We start from the raw sequence: 17,488 nt of genomic DNA on the forward strand, positions 1-17,488 counted from the left end.
TGATATATAACAAAACTTGATAAGTCTAATCGCTTCAAAAAAAGCTTCTGGCTTTGGAGACACCAGTAACTACTATTTACTACCCCTAAAATACAAGCAAAGTGTTTCAAAGTTATTTCAAACTTACTGGATTCAATCTTGAAATCTTTGCTCAAACCCTCCTCAGGAAAAGGTTGTTTTGAAATCCCAACTAAAGGGTTTGGCAACCAATGCTGGCTTACTGTTAGTATGTCTGATGGTGTACAAGTATATACAAATTAAATACTCATGAAGAACCATGTTAGCAACCAAAAAAAAGAAGATAAAAAATGATAAGAATAGTTCCTATTAATAGAATTATTAAAGAGAAGATTGGCATTTTCATTAAGAGCTACAGTCTAACCTGCAGGGTTTGTCTAATTAGGGAAACTGTTCAGAAGAGATTATGAACACAGAACTGCTTTATAAAAATGGTATCTAAATTTGTATTTGCAAATACCAGATGGTCTCCTAAAGACTTATCCCAGAAGAAAGCAGATGCACGTGAAGTTTTCCTAATATAGACCTTAGCTAATTCAGTGTAATTCCCCATTGCAGAAAAGCCCTGACAGACATACAAATCTATTCACATCTCTGCTTAACATACATATTTGAGTTTACTAGCCTTTCTTTCCTACTATTAATTTATTTCCCGTCTCAGGAGACACCATTATGACTCATAAATTTAATTATCAGACTTTTTTTTTTTCTTTTTTGCAGCCCTGTTACGTGATGTTATTCTTGGGCATCATATGCATTATGGAGGTGTTTTTGCTAGGGTTTTTGAAATCAGGTAGTTAATGGTATTGAGAAGAAGTGAAAGGGAGAAAAACACTAGCCTTTGTTCTGTCAGGAATAAAAAGATCTTCAGCTTTACTTTCAGCCCTGGCCTTTCCCAATGGCATACTACAGGATGCATTATGTCCAAGGCTGATTTGACACCACTTCTATAAGGCAACTGCTAGCTGTGTCTTCAGGTGGGAGCCAAAATAGCAACAAACCTTCCACATTCCCCAGGTGACAGGCAGTTTAAGCGCGTAGCTACAGTGCTTGAGAGAAAATGAACTTCTTGACTTCCACTATGGGACTGGACACTGAAATGCCTATGGCCAGTCAAGAAGAAACTACAGATATGGTGAGGGGTACTAAAAAAAGAACCATCCATGAATGCAGACCCAGACAAGCCAGTACAGCAGCACCAGTCTATTAAAAGTCAAGAGAACCTCATTGCCAAAAATATTCAAGAAACAATTATCTAAGAGGTGCACCTAGAGCTAATAAAAATAGTTCTCTATATTACTCTTAAAAACACATCTCCATTTGAATATAAATGTTAACACTCAGTGGTCAAAGGGTTCAAGTAAAATGACCTAATTTGTAACTACAGTAAATAAATTTTTGCATCTGCATTTTTTTCTGCTTCTCCACTCCAAACGAATTTGAGACACGAATTAGCTCAGATACTACTAAAACGTCATCTGTGAAGGCTTCAAAGGACACCAAATATGAAGACAGACTTCAAGTACAATAAAAAGACTGCACTTTGTAACGAATGTATTTGCATATTACCTGGTATTGCCTTTGCCCACTTTACTGCAGCTACTACTTGCCGTCCTCCCAGCATGTTGAGAGTTGACAGTATCCGCCAGCTGGAGTCAGGCAGCGTGCTGTCGTAGCCCGAGTACAGCACCTCCGGCTCAATCACTTCCAGCAGAGAAACCAGGGTCGGGGTCAGCTGCGGCAGGGACGCAGGAACGATGCTCTTGTTTCCAGGCGTTTCAGAAACTTCCCGCGTTCCTGTTACGTTAGTTTGCTGAATTCCTTTTATCTTCTTCTTTGTTTTTCGAGCTAGGAAAGTTTTGGTAAGGCACAGGTTAGATAATGGAAAGTGACCACACAGCAATAAAAACCTAATAGAGGAAATGCTGCTTTCATTTTCCTGCAGTTGTAGATCAGGCAATTGAAACTTTTAAAGCATTTTTTCACAGAACTATAAGTAATTTCACATTAATTCTAATTAAACTCCCCATGAAAATAAACTTAATTTTCTGTTTTAATGAAAGTCACATTTATGTTAATGTTTCAAAATGTTAAATAAAGTCTGCAGGTACATTACAAGGCTTATCCTACAATACAAGGCATGATCCTACAATTTCTATTACATGAAAAATTTCAGTGAAACTTCATGTGACAGCATGACACCTGTCTGGAAATATTTGCAGGACTGCGCACTTATTAAGTTCCTTAAAATATCAAGTAGGGAAAACATGCAGAAGACAGGGAAAAAAAAAAATACATCTAATGGGTAAGAAGTTACTCAATCTCTCAAGCCAGGGAAAACATTTTTTTTGAAAATGCTGGGCCGAAGGAGATTTTTCACTTGCCAACTCTCTTGCATATAAATCATTGCTGCATAATTAAACCATAAAACTCATTTGCCAAACAAATAAAACATCACACAGAGATGTTAACTCAAAAAGTTGGAGCAACAATTTTATTAGCATATTGTCAGTAATGGAGTCTCCTACTTGGCTTTCAGCTCTCCTGGATGCAGTCTGCTACACTCAACACACTATTTAACGGAGACCAAAATGAAACCCAGTTCTTTTCCCGCGTCTCAATTAATTAATTGATTTCTGTTCTGGAACTTCCGAGATAAATCCGTAGCACATAAAAGCATCATGTAATGTGGTTTCACAGTCAAAGTTTCTACTGACCTATTCAGAATGTCTCATCATCAGAAATGCACCAACTTTGTAGCTTAACAACATATAAACCCCCCCTCCTGACCCCTTTTCTCCCACTGGCTAGGACAGAGACTTCAGAAACTAACTGCTAAAGATAAGAAATTCTCTACGGACCTTGTATAAATTGCAGTTTCCCAGAGGCTTTTACACTGGCCACATTTGCCAAGACTGTCATGGGGGAATAGCAACAGTTACTTCCTTGGAGCAAAAAGCTTCTTGCTATTCTCATCTAAATTTTGAAATGGCTGCTCCAAATCCGTTCAACATTCTGGCATTTTTTGCCCCGTTATCCTTGTTCTCAAAAGCAAACTAACTGCTTTGACTTAAATTTACATGCACATGCCTTCAGCTTAATGCAGACACCTGGTATGGAGTATTTCCAGCCCAGAAAGTCTGGTAAAATTATAATCAAAGGAAATATATCTGATAAGACAAAGTATTATGCAAGAATTTTTATTAGGCTATGCTACCAGACCTGACTTCGATATATAGTTGTAACTCACAAAAAAAGAATGCTGAGATAATGTATTTCTTTGCAATTTATTTTCAAATATAAAAATACCACAAATTTAAAACCAGCTCCTTAGCGCAAATTACAGAAGATAAACCATGCAGATAAACTCGGCATGGAAATAAAAGCATCCAAGAGTTTCTGTTAAAAACAAACAACTCCCCCAAACCCCAACCCCCTGCAGTCTGGCATCCAACAAGGTTGTACAGGCTTCCTATTTTATTGCACACATTTCCTGCCCGTTGGGCAGATGGCCTGTGCACCTGAACCACACAGGCAGTTCACCATCCTGGGAGGTGATGAAATGTTCCCACCACCATGCTGAAGGCCAAGTACTGCCAGATAGACATGGAGACCATGCACTTCACTTCTAAAATGGGATTTACAATGACAAAAACCACTGCACTTACAGAGAAGGGCAATGAATATTAGAAAGTGGAAGAGATCCTTCAAAAAATCGAAATAAATTCAAAATGAAGATGACAGAAAACTATAAAATGCAGTCGGAAAGGCCAAAAAAATTATGAGATTACTTTTTACAAGCATAAAACCCAACAATATATCTTTTTTTCAAACACATCAGAAAGGGTGCCAAGTAATGCCCTGGGTCAATTAACGATGAAAGCGGAAATGAAAATTCAAAGAAATAAAGGCTACAGTACAAAATATCATTATTCTACTGAATAAATCTCTGGTACCTGCAGCTTGATAGTTTTATGTTTCTCCAGTCCCCTACATGCAAAACCCCCATGTAATAGAAACAAGAAGTTCCAGAAAAGGGTGGTAAGTAGGGACAAAGGTATGACTGATGATAAACCAGACTATAATAGAAGATTATCAAGTAACATGTTTCTACTGTACAAGGAGCCACTTTTTTCTAAGCAGAAAAGCCAGTAAGAATTAAAATACTGCATGGTAAATTCTATTTATTTATTTATAAATAAGTTAGTCTTCTACCCAATACTTAACAGTGAAATTCACTGCTGGTAGTAGAACCTAGAGATATTCAGAACACAACTGGACAGATTCATGGAAGAAATCTACCAGCAAGTAAGGCTAAGTGAAAGGGCCCTTCAGACTGACAAGCTAGGTTATTTTGATCTCTTGCTATTCATTAACTGGTTTGCTCATAACCATTATTTACACGCTGAGGATACACCTGATGACTTTTCAAAAAGAAATTGCTGTCTAAAAAGTATGCAAATTTAATTATCTTTTAAACAACAGTAATTCCTGAACTGTGACCCTAAAATAGCCAAGATAAAAGGAACTCCTTTTTAGTCTCTTCTGCAGCTTATGCTGCCTTCCAGTTTTCTTTTCCATGAGTTCTTCTGTATGACCAATTCACCATCTGTTCAGATCTGTCCAATAAATTGCTGTTTTCATGGTTGTTTTTTCGCTGCTTCACACTACCTTAGGTTCTTCCATTTTTGCATTGCTGAGTTTCTAGATCTCTTTTCCCTCTCAGTCATAAAAGCCTGCCCCCCTTCCTTTTTCCAACAACTTATATAACAATATCCATCCTCCAGAAAGTCACTATTCTCTAGGATTCTCTGTGCCAAAATTCAGGCAAACAAACTATAGTTGGAAGGGCTCCAAACTACATGCAGAAAAGTGGCAAGTATCAGATGTCATTCAATTTTAATTTTCTTTGGTGCAGAAAGGCAACTCAAATAACATGTCCTAGAGCCTGAGATAGCTATATTGGTGTCTACTTTAAAAAGAGTTCACATAAATTGATGCAGAAAGGCTTACTATTAAAGAGTAATATACACAGTAAGGTGCTTTATTCATATAGTTAGATATATGAATATATATATTTTGAACACAACTATGGAGAGAAAAAAGTAGAAAAAAAGTCTTAAAACAAAATGTATTTTTTCCTACCTGAAAGTGAAAATTGTGGGGTTGTGCATTATTCTAAATTTTCTTTAGGCTTTGCTGTTACCTCTACTTGGTACTGACCACACCAGCCCCAGCAGGGCATTGCATCTTTCCACCATCAGACAGCAAGAGTAGGCAAGTGGACTACCCTGCTGGTATCTCTGAAGTTGCAAGGTTCAGCCCACTGGGAGTGTCTAAAAGCTAAATCTAGCTCCAGGGAGACACTCACTGACAACCTCATGTACTTTAAAGATTTATTTTAGAACCCACTATTGTAGATTTTGGCTATTAAGGGATGTAACCTCACACCCTGCACACAGATCACAGTAGCACCTCAACAAACTGACCAGCAACCTCCTCTCTTCCCTGCAAATCTCTACCATGAAGTATGGGATGTACTTGCAAGCATGTCATGGGAGGGGAAGCATTTCAGACTGTTGGTTTTTTTCCCTTTGCTCTGAAGGAAGGGGCATGTCAAGCCACCTGCAGGGCAGAAAAACTAGTGATTCGTCCTCCTGATAGAGGTTGGAAGCAGAAGAGGAAGAAACGATGTGCTAACAGGGACTCCAATATGCGTATCATCTACCCCTTTAACATAATTCACCACTTACATTTTACCAAAGGATACTATCACTTCTACCTCTTTAACATAATTCACCACTTACATTTTACCAAAGGATACTATCACTGACTGAAATGAAACTGTTCATATTTGTATCTGACAAATGCATTTTTGACATTTTTATTTTATCTGACAGTTTTGATTATACAAATATCACCATGATAACTATGCTAGTAAATACTGTATTAATCTCTACAGCTCAAGGAAAAAACATCAAGCACGAAATGTAGCTGACACTAATAAAAATGTTTTATGCCATTTTATAACTGCTGCTAAATCTCTAGTCGATATGGTTTTCAGTTTCTCATAAGCCATACAGGAGTTAGCAGAGAACAAATATGTACTGGTACATTTATATTTATTTATTTAACCTGTCTTTTCTAGAGAGGTTCTGACAGACGTTTAAGAAGAATCCACAGCATGAACAAAAATAATTTCCTTTTGTTCAGCTTGAAGATATAAGCTCTACTCCAACTTTAGATCTGTGTCTCTGGGCTTTCCCTCTCATCTGCAGTTTCAGTGTCAGGTCACTCTCCTGAGTAAGGATGGACAGGCATCACACTTCCCTACAGGAGTTCTAGAGTTCTGCTGTCTCAGATTCAGGGGAAAAGCAACAAGATGTATGTGCTGACAGGAATAAAAAAAAATAAAAATAGCCCTGTTCTGTGTGTATGACTCACTTCTACTGAACATACTGAGAGAGAGCGCAATTGAGTATGGTTAGGGAAGTGTAACAGAAAAATCTTGATTTTCATTACAATGCTCATACACACCCTAAAATGCAGTACTTACTTTTAACATATTAAAGTGATGCTCAAATAACTGTTTTAGCTTCAGAAGCATGAACCTTTATTGTCTAGGGCTCAAAATTGAAAAAGGGATTTGAACATTTTAAGTTACCTTCGAGGTTCATGCCAGCTTGAAGACATTTCCGGTAGCGGCATGCTGGACAGTTTTTCCTCCGAATTTTGTCAATAATGCAATCGTTTCTCCCAGCGCACAGATAGTTGTGCTGCCCTGTATTCACAAAGACAAACAAAATAACCATAAGCTCTACAATTAGAGTAGTAGATGAAGTTATTCATTCTTTCAGTAACCTTAAGGATCTGGGGACTATAGAATACCTTTACTTACTGTACTTCATTTCTTGCAAAAATATGATCAGTATCCATATGATTTCATATATCTATACACCAAACAGATTTCTCATATTTAGACACCAAAGCCAATAAATTTAAGTAGAAGTCCTATTTTCTATTTAACATCAGACAAATTCTATTTTAAAAACTATTTTTCTCTTGCAGTTCTCAAAGCTGTCTATTATAGCGTGTTTCTGATTTCCCTAAAGAGTTTCACAAGAGATGTAAGTAATGTTCATAAACACATTTTGAAAGTATACATGTAAACATTTCTACAGATACATAGACACAGCTTTCATCATTTTGAAAGTCATGAAACCTCCTCCTTGTTTTAACTTGGAGTCTGAACTGGACAAACCAAGTTTTTCTGACATTTTTACAGATTCACAGATTCAGAGCAGTACGGACCCTAGAAAGTAACTTGAACTACATAAATGAAAATAACTGTATTAGCTCTTAAGAGCAGGGCAACAGAAGAGTAGTATCCTTAATTATTTGAATTATATGAATAAATGTCTCAATATAACTTATTTAGAGAAAGGTATTACTAAAAGATACATCCTTCTCCCAGACAGGGATCAAGAGACATATTTCTTTAGAGGGCAGAAAGCTGCAACCTAGGCTTTTACACTATATTTCAAATTCCTGATAGCATAATATTGCAAGAACAAACATATTTTCCAAATACTGAGTTATTAACAATGGAGTCTTAAGAGTCTTCTCACAGAAAAATAGGAAGGTTAAGGAATTTGTTTCAAGTCAGCTGTGAAAATTATGGGTATGTGGAGTCCACTACTACAGCTTTATTTGAACTTCTCCAGTGAAGTGTTTCAAGTTGATATTCCAAGGAAGCCCTGAACATTTTTCTGAATGAACACCCCTACCTTTTTCATGTGAAGAAGAGGAAGCCTTACTGACCCTTGTATAATCTTTGTGTTTAAGGTAACTTAGAAAATAGATGCATGATTCACAATTCTGTTTGCCTTTAGCATACTAATATGTATAGAACAAATACACATGCATGCACAGATGAAATATAAACTGATGAGTATCTGCCATCATTGTAGCAGAACAGAGACTACAATTTCATGTCTCACAAAGATGTTCAATGAGACCATGGTTTCACATAGTCAATGCAGATGCTTCAAGTGTAGATTTTCCTGAGCTGTTCCATTTTTTTTTCCTAACAAAGAGCTCATCTCCGTGAAGGTACTGTTTGGGTTCGTGGATTCACTACTTACCTATTCTTGCCTTTTTAGGTGAAAGCTGCACTATTTCTTTGTGTTACATTATATTAAAGCCTTCTTGTCACATGAACATTTTGTGGAAAAATGAAGGGAAGGTGATGCCACCTTCTGCTTCATGTCTGACTGCTGCCCAGAGGACATGCCAGTTGCACAGAGGAATGCATTTCAGTTATCTTTGCTGCTCAAAAATCAAAGATACTTTACAAACAATACACTGGTATAAACTGGTAGTGAGCAAATGGAGATGATTCCAAGGGGATTTATGGCAGACAGGGGCATTTTACAGAGAAGCCAGACACTCTTCAATGTTCCAGCACGCACAGCACAAGTTAGCACCTGGGACTCTGAAGCACTACGAGACTGAATGAGTCTTTGCTCGTTTGAGCACACCAGGGTGTAAAAAGGTCAGAAATTACAGAAGAAGGGTTTGGGGAGATGGAATTAAAAATGCCAAAGAACAAGGACAAGCTGGAGCACAGCAGGAGGCAGAGGTGTTGGGGGAATCTGAAGCAGAGGGGAGGTGTGAGGAGCTGAAGCAAGGCAAGGAAGCAGAGGTTGGGGAGACATGGTGAAGGTCTGGGGTGGCAGCAGGGTGGGGGTAACACGCTGGGAGGTGAACGGGGTTGGTTCTGGGACCAGAGAAACTGGATCAGGAGGGCTCTGACACACCACAAAAATAAGAACTAGAACAAGATGGCTCTGGCCACCCTGGGTTCCCGAACAAAGGCCTGTTTACGTGAAGAACTGCGTACAAATACACAGTTGCTGTCCCACCTTCAGCCGCCTTCTTCTCTCATTCTACTCTTTGCTGACAGAAATAGATTTTATATTGATTTTCTAGATACTTCCAGATTCTGAGACTATTTCTATCACAGTACACGTATGTGTAGACAAAGGTACAAAAAAGGGTTTCAGGGTAAAGGCTAGATAACCAGTGTGCAGACTCAGCTTGATCTGTATACTAACAGGTGCCTGGCAGCTATTAATAAAAAGGATATTGCAGAAACAAATTCTTTTTACATATGTTCCTAATAAGAAAAATGCCTGTAAGAGACAAAAGCAAATTATTTGTTCCTTAAAGTGAATACTAGAACTAACAGATCCTGGAAGAGCTCCTGAAAACATCCACGATATCTAATCGGAAAGATTAAGGTTGGGATAATCTGTGGAACAATAAAAAATGAAAGTGGAGGTAAGCCTTGAGGAATCTGTTGCAACTTTTCAGCTACAAGCCTGCTTACATTTTTAACATTAATACAGTTGATATAAGATGCGGCAAGTCACATCACTGATCAAAAGGAATTACTGGGTTGACTTCTTCATGTATCAATACTTTTGTGATTTGTTTTAAGCTTGAGGACAGGTAAAACCATTGCTATGACATATATCCAGCTGCCATGTAATACTTCTTCTGAGGCATACCCAGTGACCTTATTTTAATCAAAGGTATAGATGATTATTTGCTTCAAATAAAGAGCCTGGCTCTAAATGGGAGACTCCCGACACGACTAGTTGGGAGTCACGGAGAGCCCAAGCAGCTCAGTGCTTTGCACTTGAGCTCTTATTGTCTTGTTATACTTCAGAAACAGCCTCAGCTTCCCACAGAACTGACAACCTTTCCCCTTGTGACTACAAAAACTGTGATATGACCTTGACTTTTCCGATTGCTCCAAGAGGCTCTGCATTTCCACGGAGCTCTCTATTGCATCCAGTGAGCTGGGAATTGGGAGAAAGTGCTTCTTCTGAAGGACTGAATTGTCTTCGTCAGAACAGCCTTCCCTCTTCTCCAGTGAAACCCAACTTGCAAAAAGTTAGCAAAAAATGATAGTCTGATTCACTTCAAAAAACTCAGTAAACAGCTGCATTAAGAAGGCACGAGACAGGAAACCCTGTAAGGTTGTAACTAAGAATGACATAATTTCAGAATAGAGGAATCGCTATCCTCTCAGAGACGCTGAGAATATACTCTAACTTTTCTGCATCTCTCTGAGACTGCAGCAAAGAGCCAGATATTGAGGTACAACCTAGTTATTTACAAAATGGCTACTTATGCAGCCCCAAAATCACAGATTACTTATTCTGCCATATGCACTACAGATTCACATTTAGTTTTCCATCATCTGTTTTCCAGAATTATTTTCTTCCTGTGATTAGAGAGAAATCTCGGTGATCCAAAACCGCACACATATTTCTGTTACCTATTTACCCCTGCAAATAATACACATGGACACATATGTAATTTAACCAATATTGCTTATAGGAAAAATTGTAATACTATCATAACCTCACATACAACAGTTTTATCAAGTTTCACGTACAGTTTTACACACAAAGCAGCTAACACTGAACTTAAAAAATCACAAACTTTACAAAACTAATGCACATAAATATCTGTATGTAAATAGGACAAATAAACAAAAACAACAGTGAAAGAAAACAAAAAGAAACAAAAACCCAAGACAACAATACATCCTTTTACACTGTGAGTGAATGGGAGCATTTTATAAATGTAAATGGAATCTATGCTTCAGATAATACACCATTATCAATGTTATTTACTATGAAAAGATCAGTCATATAATGGATGGGATTTTCCAGTAGGATTCTAGCAAAAACATGGATTCTATTACGATTAGACTGCTTTTGAATGTAGATGATACGTACGTGGATTTTACATTTTTAAACAGCAAATTCATCAAAACATGTCTTACCTTCCACAGCTCTTTTGAAGAACACTTTGCAGCTGCCACAAGTAAGAACACCATAATGACACCCAGAGGCCTCATCAGAGCAAACAAGACAAAGCTTGGGAGGTGGTCCCGTAGTTGCTGAGGTTGTGGATGGAGAAGAGCTTACATCTGATCTCATTCCAGGGCTACAAAAAAACAAACAAACAAAAAAAAAGGGCATAAAAATACTTTTAGTTAAGATCTGTGGGATATGGGCAAACATAATATCAGTAACTGCAAGAAATGATTGCTCTTATCCTTAAATATTACAGTTCTGCATACAAAGTTCACTAGACTCTGAAACAGTTAAACAATGACTTTTGTAAAACGTAAGTAATTCTGTATGGATTTTTCACAGCCTATTTGACTAGGTCAAGATTACTTCCCTTACGCATTTCTGAAGCCAAGTTTCTTGCACAATTATCCTAGCTTTTAAAATTTGACTCTTCAAACACGCTCTTATTCCATATTGTTTTCATTACTGTCACATTCCCTGCAGTCTGCACTGAGTCCTATAAGAGCTTCATTTCCAGTCTCATCACAGAGTTGTCAACTGGGATACTATTATGCAAGAAGCTGTGCAAATTAAGCCATCTATTGATATATATTCACAGCAATAAATGATCATTTCACCCCAGCATTTTAGAAAAAGAATATATATTCCTAACTTCAGGACCTGGTTTTCCTCTATAAACATAGAGGCCAGCTACAAATGAAGGGTTAGTTAGTTAACAACAACAAAAAAATCATTGTTAGAACAATAGACAATCTATTGTAATCACCTTCGAGCTGCTTCTAATCATAAGGGCTGAACCAACAGTGGTTGTGCGAAAGTTCAGAGGCTAATCTTACTCAGCATGTGTAAACAATATAGCCCAAAACCTCATGCATTACCTGTTAAAGGCTGCCTCGACACCTCCTGTTATAAGGCCCATTTTGTTGAGTTTATTTTCACAAAATTTTAAACTTTTAAAATGCCATTTCTATACTATATGGTTAACTTAAAGTGATTTTCACAGAAAATTTTGTCCAACAGGCTTCCAGCCACTTTCCAGATGAAGCTAGAAAATAACACTTTCTTAAAGACTTTGGTGCCTTTACTCGGAAACTCTCCAGAACCTCCACGTTCCCTGGTGTGGGCTCAACATTCGTATGTGGGCTGGCTTTTGCATGGAAAATTCCTTTTCCTCTCCTCAAGAAAAGTCTGACCACATTTGGTCACACATTTGAAAAACAACAACACATAGTTCTCATTCACAAAAAACCTTAAAATTCCAGCCCAAATTAAAACACTCCAACACCTGGGAGGCTTTAATTCTGAACAGGTCCCCTCCATATGTCCCATTCCCAGAGAGCAATTGAGAAATGGCCTGTCCAGCGATTCAAAGGACTTTTGCTGTTGTGTTTGCTCTTATCAAGAGAGAATTTGATAATAAAAGCAGACAAGGAGTGGGAATCCCACCACTCGAATACAGAGGGATAAAGTCAAACCAGAATAAATGTGTCAATGAAGTCCACGCTTCCACTATGGAACCAGGGGCCAGAGAAAAGTGAGAATTACTTGTGTTAGGGGAAAAAAAATGAGACAGTACAGACATGCAAAGATGTAAGGTACATGTAGATCCCCGCTAAAAAACCGGTCTGTTATGAGCTAGGGGAGAAGGTGAGTTGTATCTAAGCTAGAGCAGAGAGGGCTGAGCAGAAGAGTGAGAAACAGACAAGATCATAGCAACAGCTCAAACATGCTGTGATAGCTGTGGGAAAAAGGAGAGAAGAATAAGACCAGAACAAGGGTGAAGGTTTCAGTAAGAAAAGCTGGCAATGGGAATGAAGTAGAATGAGTCAACTTTGAGGAAAAAGGGAAGAAGAAAGCCCATCCAGGAAAGAATGCTTTCCAGAACTTGGAAAAGAACTCAAATCCAGCACATCACTTCTTTGCGTTCAGAAAATATTTGTGAAATGCTGCAACACGTCTACTCTATTACTCTACAAAGAGGCTGACAACCATCATTAGCTCGTCTGTCAACTAAAGTGGCAGTCACCGATAGATTGTAATCCTGTTTATGATCCATATGATGGCTTTTCTATGTTTCCTAATTAATTCGTCCTCTTTTAAAGAGCAGAAAGCTGTAATAAAATACTAAGGTTGCACAATCCAGAACTCAACATCCAAGTAATGGCAGAATGTAATTCAACCCAGTTACATTTATTTGATGTCCTTACAGACACGCACCTTTAAGTACACGCTCATCCTAGTTTCTACAAAGCACGTCTGCCTTCCTCAGTGCAGAGACGCTCTAGGAATGAATACTGTAATGACAGAAGCAGCCATTTGCATGGCCCCATCGCCTCTGATGAAGAAATCTGCTGATAGAAGCTAATGGCTATGGGTTTGCAGGAAAAGAAACCTCAAGGTTAAGGAAGCTTAGGATTCAAATCTACTTCTGCCTCTTATCACAAAGCTGTGTGTGGTGGTATTTGGTTAATACAAAACAGCCTTTCCAGAAATCCTGCCTTCTTAACACACAGCTTGAGGTCTGGCACATACTTTGAGGAAAGGCATGCCACAACCTCAAGTCAACGGAGCTCTGCTACGAGCTGAGTGACGCCCAGCTCCTCTGGTTGAAAAGACCCTTCCCTGCCACACGACTGGAACCAGAGCACATTTCAACATGGAACACAGTTTAGGCGCTCCTGCCTTTCCCAGCAGATCTCAGCTTCACTCAGCATGCACATCTTTGCGCTGGGGCAGGTCTGCTGCTCCACTAAGATTTCAGAAGGAATCCAGAGATGAGAGGGCAACCTCAGGCTTGAGAACCCATACCTGGTTCTTCACTCCATCACAGCTTTCCTGTCTAATTAGACAAATAATTTTAACTACAAAGCTTTGATTCCTTTCATACAATACATATATTATTTTCTTCTGTTGTTTGGTTTTGTTGTGGTGGGGTTTTTTTGTTTGTTTGCTTTCCCCAGCTCACTGATCCATTTGGAAAAAGGAATTAAATTGTTTGTCCACTTGCCATGTCACATGCAAAAAACCCCCAACAACAACAAAAACCAAAACCAACACTTATCTTAAGAACAAACCAACCCCCGCTATTAAAAACAGTAATCACTGGCCAGTCAAAAGTTACTGTAAGTTGCCTTATTTTCTCTAAAGTTTTAGGCCCGCCAGCTCCTTTTCTTACATTAAAGATCTCAGTTTAAACACTGAAATACAGGCTAGGAGCCTGTGATTTTAAATAAGGAATATATAATTGGAGAGCTTAATTTCATTAAAATGACTAAAACTAGAAAAAGATAGAAACATCTTTCTATGCATAGTTTTGAAGACAGCTAAGTTAGATACAAAAATTAAACTCTTTATACCTTACAAATTTCCAACAAAAGCATTTTTAAGGAAACATTCATCAACTGCCAGAAACTCTGGTGTGCCAAACATATTCCACCGAAACTTTTCAGTCACCTTTAATTTTTAAACAGGGCTCATTTTCTGTACCAGTACCATAGAAAACGTAACATGAGAAAGAAAACAGATGATATGACTTACAAAACTAAAAATAAATTATTACATTGATTAATAAAGCAGTAGCCAGCAATCTAATCTGGGCTTCTGGCATATCTTTTCAAGCCTGGCTACATCAGATAAGGCCAATATTTACTAACTGTGTAGAGAGCTGCCAGACACTGACAGTCCCCTGGTTGTGTAAAACACAATTTTGCTTGCCTGAAACATGGAGAACAGGAGGGATTATAGTGCATAAGCACTCCTGCAAGAGCTACAACAAACTGGCTTGAGGTTTAATATAAATCTTTTACCTATAAAGTTATACATAGTAAAAGACAAACAGCCACTTCCTACGGAAGAGGTAAGGGAGGGACGTTACAGTTTGAGATAATATAATAATAAAAGTTACCCTTCAGTTATTTGCAGAAATGTTTTTAAACTCAACAAAACCCCAATAAACTATGAATCTCATCTAAGTAAAAGTCAAGAAGCATAGATGAGAGAGGAAAAAAATTCCAAATTTTAAGGGTTCCAAATTTGTAAAAACTTTAATTAAATTTTATTTTGGGAGGCAAGGTGTTATTTGTTTAAAGGTACTGAGCTCCATTCCCGTGTACTTTCAGAAACTATTTATATATAACCTAATTCTATTTGTTTGTATAGATACATTTATTGTTTCCAGTCAAGGAAACATATGGGAGTAAAATGGAAAGACTTAAAGAAAAGATGCAGCCACAGTAACGAGCTCTGTAGAAATCCAAGTCGCTTAACCAAAGCCATTTCTGTGTTAATCATTTATCAGAGACTTTCAAACCAAGCTCAAGGTTCAAACTTTAATAAAGTCAGGTGTGGTAAGGTTTATGGCAGTGTGCATTTTCCTTTCTCGGGGTCCCCGTCCACTGTGGGTCACGTCATCCTCCCGTGGAGGGACACACAGGGGCCGGGTGAGTTCCTCGCACCAGCACCACGCTCCTCCGGCAAGGCTATTACGGCCAGGATATCAGATAGGGGTGGCCAGATACTCACAGCTCTGTAATCAGCTATAAACATTTGAGCAGAAAGATGTGGCAGAGAAAGTTATTCGCTCTTCTGAAGAAACCCTCCTCCAGCGTAGTCTTTCATTACTGAAGAAAACATTTGCTTTTTCCTCTTTCTTCTATCTTTATTGTGAAGAATATAAAACCTCCCCGATACAACACAGGATGCACGCACTCCCATTCGCCTAACATACTAACACTATAATATTATTTAAAAAATATAAAACCTTCATGTCACTTTACATTCTTAAACAGAAAAATCCTCTAGTAAGATAATGGAGACAAATACTTTCAGCAACTAGAAGTATTAGTCATTTACAGTCTACAACTTGCAACTCTTTACCAAGGCATGAAAGCTTAGGATGATCAGCCTTGATCACATTTTGTCTGAAACCATGCCCAGCCCTAGCACAGTTATGCTGAAGGGTAAATTCTTTTAAAAAATGTGAATTAAATCAGCACCAATACCAAGTTACACACATGCAATGAGAAGAGAACTTGGTTAACAGTTTAAAAACTAACTGTATTTAAGGAAAACGGCTGCAAGCTACAGAACAGGGGAAGGAGCAGCTCGGGAAATCTGTGGGGCTGCTAGGCAAAGAAGCAGCTGTCACCTTAGCAATTTTCACCTTTTTAAAAAAAATCTACCCTGAAGACAAGGTCAGGGGAAATGCATAATACAAATTTTTTTCAGACATATGGACAACTAAGGTATTCCCTGGTGCTATTATAAATTACAAAACCATAACACTTGCAACTGGCTCCTAAAAACCTCTAGGAAAATGCTATTCATGTCCAACTGCTAACTCCAAGGAAAGAAATGGATGCAATATGCCTAGGGTGGGAAGAAACAGCTCAAAATTTTACTTTATTTAAGTTTAAAGCAGGGTAAAAAGACTATTTATTTTGCTCCTACCTTTAACCTATTGCTTCACAAATATGAGTTGCATTTGCTCTGTGTGATATAGACCACAAAATACTGCACACCGTAAGTCTTGGTTCTCTAGCATAAGTCACCTTAGTATTGAACTAACACATTCTTAAAAACGAGTTACTTATCTGCTTAAGCAGTATCACTAAACTAATAGTAAAGAAATGATTTTCAATGTCATTGCCATGTGGGCCTCATTCTTATCTTCTAGCCATGTGAACAATGTAAACACTCAGCTGCATACACCAACTGATTACATTTTTTGAATTGCTTGCTTATTTCTTCATTAAATAGAGGAACTACTAATTATTTTTTATACCCTCTTAGGCAGGAAAGTAGTTTTCAGTTCAAGCAGGAAAAAAATTGAAAATATCACTGACACTATACTTTTCATGACAGTATTAAAATAAAAGTATATTTGCCAATTGAAAATAATTTAAAAATACATTTTGCTGAGAACCTGAACCACTGGTTACAACGGTCTCTTTTGTCTCTTGCAATGTACTCGCTGAAGTTTAAAGAGACTGAAAATTGGTACGAGCTGGTAAGAACCAAAGTTTTCTTCCCAGGCTGCCTACAAACTCTATGCAGATACACACACACAGCCCTGGTTTGTCCAGCCACTGCCGAGGGTGCACACAGCTCAACTATTGTCAGTGGGCATTAAACACATGGCAATTTACCCAAAGTCAAAGGTGTCTTGGGGTGCTGACTCAAACATTCCTGCTGACTGCCTGAATGTACAAAACACCCACAAACCCACAAAACAAACAAACAAACAAGCCCTCCAAATAACTTAAGAATAGCTAGGTTCTGTATGAAAATTTTCTTTCCTGTTTCGTACTTAAAATAGAACTGAACTGCTTTGGTAAAAAAGCTGTTCTTGATTACAAGCATGTCCCCAGTGATGCCACAGTAAACTGAAAACCTACTACAGATTACAGTATTTAACCAAAGCCTGTGAATAAAAGCAACCAGTATTACTGGTTTACAGCCCCTCTTAAAGCCAAGATGATTAACACCATTTCCTATATCACGTACCCAGATAAATGCCATATCATTACTTGATAAACCAGATTTTGAACTAACGGTCTGGTTTTGTACACATGCCT

General features: G+C 38.0%; 1 protein-coding gene across 2 annotated transcripts in view; it reads right to left on the reverse strand.

Moving 5' to 3' along the window:
- NR3C1 (nuclear receptor subfamily 3 group C member 1) overlaps positions 1–17,488 on the reverse strand; it is a 74,374-nt gene that overhangs the window by 19,626 nt on the left and 37,260 nt on the right. For both annotated transcript variants that reach the window (XM_049830001.1, XM_049830002.1), the window contains exons 3-5: positions 10,880–11,043; positions 6,683–6,799; positions 1,588–1,866 (exon numbers count right to left, since the gene is read on the reverse strand). In XM_049830001.1, the coding sequence (XP_049685958.1) occupies positions 1,588–1,866; positions 6,683–6,799; positions 10,880–11,043 (560 nt within the window). The remainder of the gene's footprint in view (positions 1–1,587; positions 1,867–6,682; positions 6,800–10,879; positions 11,044–17,488) is intronic.

Source organism: Accipiter gentilis, chromosome 26, assembly GCF_929443795.1.
Source record: "Accipiter gentilis chromosome 26, bAccGen1.1, whole genome shotgun sequence".
Lineage (NCBI taxonomy): Eukaryota > Metazoa > Chordata > Aves > Accipitriformes > Accipitridae > Astur > Astur gentilis.